The sequence below is a fragment of the Hyla sarda genome, chromosome 3, assembly GCF_029499605.1.
Source record: "Hyla sarda isolate aHylSar1 chromosome 3, aHylSar1.hap1, whole genome shotgun sequence".
Classification (NCBI taxonomy): Eukaryota; Metazoa; Chordata; class Amphibia; order Anura; family Hylidae; genus Hyla; species Hyla sarda.
The window spans coordinates 383,662,492-383,672,762 of record NC_079191.1 but is presented as its reverse complement, the minus strand read 5'-3'; the positions used below and the strand labels follow the sequence as shown (position 1 = coordinate 383,672,762).

Genomic DNA, 10,271 nt, shown 5'->3' with positions numbered 1-10,271 from the left:
GAGTGCTGAATGAGAGATCATGCGCAGGACCCCCGCGATCAGACATCTTATCCCCTATCCTTTGGGCCTGAGTACCCCTTTAACCCCTTAACGACGCAGGACGTATATTTACATCCTGCGCCGGCTCCCGCGATATGAAGCGGGATCGCGCCGCAATCCTGCATCATATCGCTTCGGTCCCGGCGCTCATCAACGGGCGGGACCCGCGGCTAATACCACACATCGCCGATCGCGGCGATGTGCGGTATTAACCCTTTAGAAGCGGTGGTCAAAGCTGACCGCCGCTTCTAAAGTGAAACTGAAAGTATCCCGGTTGCTCAGTCGGGCTGTTCGGGACCGCCGCGGTGAAATCGCGGCGTCCCGAACAGCTGATCGGACACCGGGAGGGCCCTTACCTGCCTCCTCGGTGTCCTATCAACGAATGACTGCTCCGTGCCTGAGATCCAGGCAGGAGCAGTCAAGCGCCGATAATGCTGATCACAGGCGTGTTAATACACGCCTGTGATCAGGATGAGAGATCAGTGTGTGCAGTGTTATAGGTCCCTATGGGACCTATAACACTGCAAAAAAAATGTAAAAAAAAGTGTTAATAAAGGTCATTTAACCCCTTCCTCACCCCCCTTTTCCCATAAAAAAAAAAAAACTGTGTAAAAAATCGCCGCGTGCGTAAATGTCCCAACTATAAAAATATATCATTATTTAAACCGCACAGTCAATGGCGTACGCGCAAAAAAATTCCAAAGTCCAAAAAAGCGTATTTTGGTCACTTTTTATACCATTAAAAAAATGAATAAAAAGTGATCAAAAAGTCCGATCAAAACAAAAATCATACCGATAAAAACGTCAGATCACGGCGCAAAAAAAGAGTCCTCATACCGCCCTGTACATGGAAAATAAAAAAGTTATAGGGGTCAGAAGATGACATTTTTAAACGTATAAATTTTCCTGCATGTAGTTATGATTTTTTCCAGAAGTGCGACAAAATCAAACCTATATAAGTAGGGTATCATTTTAACCTTATGGACCTACAGAATAATGATAAGGTGTAATTTTTACCGAAATATGCACTGCGTTGAAACGGAAGCCCCCAAAAGTTACAAAATGGCATTTTTTTTTCGATTTTGTCTCACAATGATTTTTTTTCCGTTTCGCCGTACATTTTTGGGTAAAATGACTAATGTCACTGCAAAGTAGAATTGGCGACGCAAAAAATAAGCCATAAAATGGATTTTTAGGTCGAAAATTGAAAGGGTTATGATTTTTAAAAGGTAAGGAGGAAAAAACGAAAGTGCAAAAACGGAAAAACCCTAAGTCCTTAAGGGGTTAAAGCAGTTCAGTCATGTGCAATGAAATATGTAAATATTTCAATACTTTAAACTACAATGTCCAGGATAAATTCTTCCAGCCCATCAGAACTTCCACACCATCCTCACAAAATCTGAACTATTTCTTGACTGGACTCAATTTGCTGGGCTACTGGAGGAATAGCCACCAAAAATGTCATCGCTCCAGTCACAATGCATTAATTTGGCATTATTATTGTAAGTACAAACTCCCTGTAATTACAACTCAGGTCTATCCAATATACTATGAGTTGCATATCAGATCTTTTCACTATTTTGGACACAATGACAAAAATGCCCCTTCCATTATGTACATAATAGCCATCCACACTCAGTTTAATAGATTCTGCAGATGGAATCTCTGACCAGCAAGTTTTCCTCCTTGTCTACACAATCAAAATAATAGACTGAAGTGGGATACACTTAAGGAATGTCTCAGGGGCTGCCTACAGACCTCTATCTATTATATTAAAAAGGAATTACCTTATAAAGAGTTAGAAATAGCCTCTTTATGTATAGAAAAACAATACATATCAGAACCAACGGCGTCAGATAGGTCAGCTTGGTTTCATACCAACTTATAGGTGAGTATCTATAATGTATAGACCTGTGTGTCCGCTAAATGTGTAATAGGAAAAGGGACACCTAGGTCTTAAAAAATTGCTTTTATTGATATACATTAAAATAGGAACATGAACAAAATAATAAGTGCAAGATACATTGATAACACATAAATATGTTATAATCCAACACAGCTGGCCCTGGATGATGGACCAATCACAAAGGCCCCTATATGCTGACCCTGTTGGTCTGTGTAGACCCCCTACCTGTTACTGCAGAGAGGCATTCCTAGAGCGTGCCACCTGCATTCGGAACCTCCCACCTCTCCCTATGTAGGAAGGATTGGGGAAGGTGCCAGATGCAGTACAAAAATAAGGGCCGTAAGTAGTTAAATGCTTGTTGGTATACATCTCCAAAGCACATACAGTGAGTTATAGAAATTGCAAACACATATATACAATCTATACAGTGATTACAAGACAATGCTAGTCAGTCAAGCAACATCCAACGCGTTTCGTTGTTTCTCATAGCCAAGCGGCACAACTCCTCAAGGACTAGTGCAGAGGGAGCAGGAGTAGAAACAATATTATAAACTCCTGTCGCCCAACTGACAGAACAAAATGTCAAATTATAAGACAAGGAGGTACTGGTAAATATTGGGTACACTCTGATGAAGAGACCCTAGGTGCATCTTTATGTACTTGGTAGTCCAACCAAAGTCCAATAGTAGACAGGCTGTATTAGGTGTTCCTCTAAGTATGACCTCTAGTTCAGCAGATTATTATGTGAGTAGGTAACTGCTTCAGTGAGGATACCCGTACAGTAGGCCTCTATCTTAGAGGAGGTATTTTAGAGGTAGGTCCTACCAGGGGTCTCTATATGGAGTGATAACCTTAATGTCCATCCAGAATGGGGTAAGGGAGTAATCTTATAGTGAGACCGGAGTGGCTACATTTTAGGCTGTGCTTTGTGACACCGCTGGCTCCCGACTGGAGCGGCATTTGAAATTTGATCGGGAGAAAACTTTACTTGTGCATCACTGGATATAACTTCACCAGGTTTGGCATTTCACTGGTAAAACCCCTGTATGGCTCAGGTGCATGCAGTGATTGTCTGTACACATAGCACATCATTACACTGTGGTATTGTACTGCTCTTTACCTCTATCAGGATGGGCTGTTCATTTACACCCTGGTGAGTGTGGCACTCCTTTTGTTTTCTGGTTCACTGTGTGTATTGTATAAAACCCTACATATGAATGTATTAGTAGCTTCTTATACGTAAGGCCTGTCTGTAGCTGTGTTAGTTATGTGGTTATCAGTATTAATATTATTTTAATAATCTATAATATTTCTTATTTTGGCTTCACATTTTGGGGGCTTTGGAACCAATTACCAGTTTTCCATAGAGTTATAGTCTAAAGATAAATTAGTTCCAGCTTAAATTGGCTGTTCTGAAACCAATTACTATTGTAACTTGAGGGAGCACTATATATCTTATAGAAAAATCTATTCTATTTGTGTTCACTGTCACAGTACAGGCTTAGTCTGTCACCATTATTGCCGCCAATTTTTGTTCCATAAAAGGAAAATTCGCCATTTAAGTAAATTGGATCTTTAAAGGTTTTACAAGATGTTACAATGTAATGACTGTGTGCAGAAATCTTTTAAATCAGCATAAAGACTATAGAGACAGGGAAAAAGCAGAGTATAACAAGGAAAGAACTGTTATTCACGCTGCCCACAGTAGCAGCCAGAGAGGGGCCAAAACAATATTATTCTTCCTTATTTAATTTATTTTATTCCAGTAAATTATTCTATCTGTTTAAAAGCTTTGAGAAGCCTGTTAGGCTGGGTTCACATATGTCTGGCATCCGGCATAGGTGAACTCAGCCTAGATCTCGACGCAACTGATGCCACAACTAATGGCAGGATGCATCAGTTGTATGGCATCCGGCCTCCATTGTTTCCGGACAGGCCGTCCGACATGTCCAACCATCCGGCGTCAAAACTGAGATGCTGGGTGATTGTCAGCTGTCCCATTCAATTGCATCTGCACACTGAAGTTCAAGAATAAAAGTCTCCTAAGAAATAAAATAGCAGCATTTAATACGGAATTATTTGGAAACACAAACAATAATTTATTAGATCACATTTATTTCAATATGATTTGTGAAAAGCATACATTTTTGTGATGAAATCTGCAGCAAAACCACCATACTTAAAATATATGTTACACAGTGCAAGTTACGTATATACATTCAATATATATTGTGAAAGTGGGAAAATGTATAGTTTTTTTTCTTCACATTAAGCACACGGTAAAGTTCATATATTATACTACACAATTTACATTCAAAGAAGAAATCCACTCCAAACAAGAAGTCTTTTGTAAATCCAATGAGCTGAAAACTAAAAGGGCATATCTCTAAAATGGTGGTGATCATGTGTTTGTGTTCTTCAGGTTATCGGCAAGCAGTTCTTTTTTTTATGCCAATGGTTTTTTCAGATTTGCATTACATTGAAACCTCAAAAATGAAATCATGCAGTCCATAATATTGAAATCTTCTGGTGAACTTTTGATGCACAACCAATCATCAATGGTTGAAAGGTTCTATGCTGTCTTTTTTGTCATTTCATACGCAGAGATATACACTGCTCAAAAAATGAAGGGAATGCTAAGATAACACATCCTAGATCTGAATGAATGAACTAATCGTATGAAATACTTTTGTCTTTACATAGTTGAATGTGCTGAAAACAAAATCACACAAAAATGATCAATGGAAACCAAATTTATCAACCTATGGAGGACTGGATATGGAGTCACACTCAAAATCAAAGTGGTAAACCACACTACAGGCTGATCCAACTTTGATGTAATGTCCTTAAAACAAGTCAAAATGAGGCTCAGTAGTGTGTGTGGCCTCCACGTGCCCGTATGACCTCCCTACAACGCCTGGGCATGCTCCTGATGAGGTGGCGGATGGTCTCCTGAGGGATGTCCTCCCAGACCTGGACTAAAGCATTTGCCAACTTCTGGACAGTCTGTGGTGCTACATGGCGTTGGTGGATGGAGCGAGACATGACGTCCCAGATGTGCTCAATCGGATTCAGGTCTGGGGAACAGGCAGACCAGTCCATAGCATCAATGCCTTCCGCTTGCAGGAATTGCTGACACACTCCAACCACAATAGGTCTAGCATTGTCTTGCATTGGGAGGAACCCAGGGCCAACCGAACCAGCATATAATTCACCAGGGGTCTGAAGATCTCATCTTGGTACTCAATAGTAGTCAGGCTACCTCTGGCAAGCACATGGAGGGCTATGCGGCCCCCCAAAAGAAATGCCACCCACACCGTTGCAGGCAGCAGAACGTTCTCCACTGCATCTCCAGACTCTGTCATGTCTGTCACATGTGCTCAGTGTGTACCTGCTTTCATCTGTGAAGAGCACAGTTCGCTAGTGGCGAATTTGCTCTCTGGCAAATGCCAAGCGTCCTGCACGGTGTTGGCCTGTAAGCACAACCCCCACCTGTGGACGTCGGGCCCTCATACCACCCTCATGGAGTCTGTTTCTAACCGTTTGAGTGGACACATGAACATTTGTGGCCTGCTGGAGGTCATTTTGCAGGGCTCTGGCAGTGCTCCTGCTGCTCCTCCTTGCACAAAGGTGGAGGTAGCTGTCCTGTTGTCTGTACCATTTGCACAACAGCATGTGAAATTGATTGTCAATCAGTGTTGCTTCCTGTTCCCTTTAGTTTTTTTGAGCAGTGTGTGTAGTATGCATTATTGGATCTTGCAAATTATGTAAAAATGAATAGACCCAACAAAAATTGCAGTGCTTTAAATGGTGTTACCCTATTTGTGGACCTAACGTTGCAAATAAACTACTTTAGCTTGATGCAATCGACCTCTTCGGTAATTGGCACAGCGGCAGTCTTGATGTCAGTCTCAGCACTACATTTACTCCCATTGTAAGTAGACCTCCATTTTAGAAGCATAAGCTTTTTGAAATACTTCATGGTATTGTTTTTGACCGTCACAAAGCACATGGTATTTATCATGCTATTACTCATGGCAATGCATTCCACAATGTAGAAAGCTGAAAGAAAATGCTTCTCTTTTACAAAAACTGTGGGGAAAAAATCACGAACAATGGTGAATCCATAAAATGGAGCCCAGCACAGGACGTAAGCTGTGAGGATACACATCAGTACCAGAACGGTCTTCCTTCGACATCTCAGCCGTTTTCGAATTTGCTCTGTCTGGAACCCAGGTACTGTTTTAAACCAAAGTTCCCTGGAGATTCTGGCATAGCATAAGGTCATTGTAAAAACTGGGCCAACAAACTCAATAGCAAAAATGAAAAGAAAATAAGATTTATAATAAATCCGTTGGTCCACTGGCCAAATCTGACCGCAAAATATCTTTTCTTGACTATCCACAATAAAGAGGACAGTTTCTGTAGCAAAGTATGCTGAAGGGATGGCTATGAGCAATGAGATAATCCAGACCAAAGCAATCAAAAATGAGGCTGTCTGATAATTCATCCGAGGTTTCAGAGGATGTACTATGGCTAAGTACCTGCAAAGACAAAGAAATTAAAGATATTAGGCCAAACACAATAGGTGGTATATCAGAAGAGTTTTTATTCAATTTCAGTCTTGCAGACACAGGAAAAGTTACATCTAAATTTCACAGACTTTGACTGGGAGGTGGAGCCTTGAACTAAAAATAAGGTGACTTGGTAATCTGCTGATTGTTGCAGGTCAAGTCTGCTGGTCAGAAGAAGTTACGTCTCCACTGTAGGGCAAATGTAGCATGTTGGTCATTCTATATATATTCTTCTGTCATTAGAACCTATATTGTATTACTTCCAAGTAGAATAATCACATCTGCACTCACCTGTTAAAATAATTCCTTTATTGCATCATCACAGGTAGATAGGAGCCGGCCTTGGTGGGGTCGGGAATGGAGCGCAACAGCCGAGGCTGTTGCGCTCCATTCCCGACCCCACCAAGGCCGGCTCCTATCTACCTGTGATGATGCAATAAAGGAATTATTTTAACAGGTGAGTGCAGATGTGATTATTCTACTTGGAATCTATACAGATGTCTTCTTCTCTTCTTTTTACCTCTCCTTGCTTGGGATACTCCCGACAAGATTTGCACATTAGAACTTACAGTAGTGCCGTCTTATCCTGTTTTCTACTACCTCACTATATTATATTACACTTTAGTTCCCCAAATGCACTTAATAAATACTTTCTAAACAGAGTAAATAGGGTGTTTCAAACGTAAGAAATCAACATAGCAAATGAAAATGCTTTGGAAGATGTTATTCCAATTTAAGGTATAAGCTGTGGGAAAAGGGGGCACCTGTTGTGGCCATGGCACCAAAATTGTGGCCATCTTAAATTCTGCCATAATAGATATAACTTCAGTTTTCCAAACAGAAAGGAAGGTGTATGACACATGTAACTGCTAGAGAATATCACCAGATAAATAATGTGGTTTACATTGACATAACTTTATTTGTTCTCTATGTTAAAATAGTATCTCCCAGATGATATGAACAATGTACTATGCTAAGTAGAACGTGTTGAGATCATCTTTATTTTTAGTACATGAAGCAACGTTTCTTCACATAAGATTTCAGCCAACACCACCCAAACTGATCTTCCATTGCCCACACAGTTATTGCTGAATTTCTATGGATTTAGTAGGAGCAATGCTTTTACTGTCCTCAATAAGCAAGCTGTGCCACAATTCAGTAAATTATGTCCACTGATAAATGACATACTTAAAGGAGTACTCCGCTGCTCAGCATTTGGAACAAACTGTTCCGAACGCTGGAGCCGACGCCGGGAGCTCGTGACAACATAACCCCCCCCTCCTAATGATGTCACGTCCCCTCCCATAGACTTGCATTGAGGGGGTGGGGCGTGATGCCATGAGGGGCCGAGCTATGTCATCACGAGCTCCCGGCGCCGGCTCCAGCGTTCGGAACAGTTCCAAGTGTGGAGTTAGTGTGTAGTTAAACATGCTGGTCAGTATAACATGCTTAACTCTTTCTGCGCTGTTCCTTTCAATGCACTGCATATATAACACCAAACATTTCTTATAACTACAGCTATTATAAAAATGCCTTATAACTGCACACTTCATTAAGTTCTTTTGGTTAAATCGTTCCTAATTCCGTTATCAAAATCCAACCAGTTGATTTAAAAAAAAAATGTTTTCCAGTGGAGTACCCCTTTAAGGCACATTGCAATAGGTGAACACAAAAAATGGCAGAAGTGGAAGTATCAATTGTGCCTCCCACAACTCATTGGCACCTTCTTCAGGCTTAATCCGCAGCACCTTAGAAGAGTATATAAAGCTTATTATGTATGGTATGGACTTCATAGCTGCTTAACAAGGCAAAAGTGGCATGCACAAACATAACATGCATGGATAATGTGGTCCTGTATTATGGCAGCGGTACACCTCCATATGGTACTGCAGTGCAGAGATATTCTTCTCCGGGAGAGAATACCTACATGATACAGCATTAGATGGTGTATGTCACGATAAAGCTTCTGACAGAAAAATACTGTGTGCTTCTATTAGAAAATGGAGACAGAGAGGAGACAGTGTGGATCTATTGACTTCTATCAGGGGATATCAATACTCTGTATAGATCAGACGTTGCACAAGATAATACAGTCATGTATCTACAGGAACTTGGAGGATGTCATTTTTGTCATTATGAGTTTTTCCAACAAATGACACAAAAGGATCTCACATAAACACAATGTTCTGCAGTAGTGCATCCTCTATTACAGGATAGTACAGATCTAATGATATTTATAATTTTCTGTCTTTGTTCTTTTACTTTAATGTAATTTTCTTTGCACCTTTCTTTATTCCGCCACTAAACCACTACTTACTTATTCATTTTGCTATAACAGTGAGCCGAGTAATCGAGCCCGAGAAAGTAAATGGAATCATTATTCAGTTTGTCAGACAATACAATGACCAGAGCGTCCATGCCTAATGAATAGTTATATGGAATTGATAGCACTATAGAATGTCATTGTGGTAAAAAATTGTGTTACTTTAGATCCATAAGAATAATTCTGTATCATTCAGACGGTTTATCTATATGTATAAAACTCAACGTGTGTGTGTGTGTGTGTGTATGTATGTATGTGTGTGTATGTATGTGTGTATGTTCCACAAAAACTTCCAAACGGCTAAAGATATTAAAATTAAACTTGGCACACATGTTACTTATATGTCAACAACAAACATAGGATAGGTGATTTAACCCTTACTCACCCCCATTTTCCAGGGGCGGGGTTTATGTTTAAAGTCCTATACAAGTCTATGGAAAATATATGTTACTGCATAACTTCCAAACGGCTGGAGATATTTCGATAATACTTGGTCACATGTTACTTATATGCCCACTTAAAATATAGGATAGTTAATTTAACCCTTAACCACCCACATTTGTGAGGGTCAGGGTTTTTGTTTAAAGTCCCATGCAAATCAATGGGAAATGTATGTTCTCACTTAACTTCTGTATGGCTGGAGATATTTCAATACCTGGTACACATATTACAGGTCGGGATATGAGGACAGGATGGGAGGTTGAGATAGGAGGTCGAGATAGGAGGTCAGGATAGGAGGATGGGATATGAGGACGGGATATGAGGACGAGATGTGAGGTCGCGATAGGAGGTCAAGATAGGAGGATGGGATATGAGGACGGGATATGAGGACGGGATATGAAGACGGGATAGGAGGTGGAGATAGGAGGTGGAGATAGGAGGTTGGGATAGGAGGCTGGGATAGGAGGTCAAGATAGGAGGACGGGATAGGAGGTTGAGATAGGAGGTCGGCATAGGAGGTGGAGATAGGAGGACGGGATAGGAGGTTGAGATAGGAGGACGGGATTGGAGGTCGAGATAGGAGTACGGGATAGGAGGTCGAGATAGGAGGACGAGATAGAAGGATGGGATAGGAGGTCGAGATAGGAGGTCGGGATAGGAGGTCGAGATAGGAGGTCGGGATAGGAGGTTGGGATAGGAGGTCGAGATAGGAGGTTGAGATAGAAGGACGGGATAGGAGGATGGGATAGGAGGTCGAGATAGGAGGCCGGGATAGGAGGACAGGATAGGAGGATGGGATAGGAGGACGAGATAGGAGGATGGGATAGGAGGTTGAGATAGGAGGTGGAGAAAGGAGGTGGAGATAGGAGGTTGGGGTAGGAGGTCGGGATAGGAGGCCGGGATAGGAGGTCGACATAGGAGGACATGATAGGAGGTTGAGATAGGAGGTCGGGATAGGAGGTCGGCATAGGAGGTGGAGATCATAGGA

The 10,271-nt window shown here is 41.4% G+C and overlaps 1 protein-coding gene across 1 annotated transcript in view; it reads right to left on the bottom strand.

Moving 5' to 3' along the window:
• Positions 1-2,013: 2,013 nt before the first annotated feature.
• PROKR1 (prokineticin receptor 1) overlaps positions 2,014-10,271 on the bottom strand; it is a 29,069-nt gene continuing 20,811 nt past the window's right edge. The window contains exon 3 of the mRNA XM_056567902.1: positions 2,014-6,489. Coding sequence (XP_056423877.1) covers positions 5,793-6,489 — 697 coding nt within the window. The 3' untranslated portion in view covers positions 2,014-5,792. The remainder of the gene's footprint in view (positions 6,490-10,271) is intronic.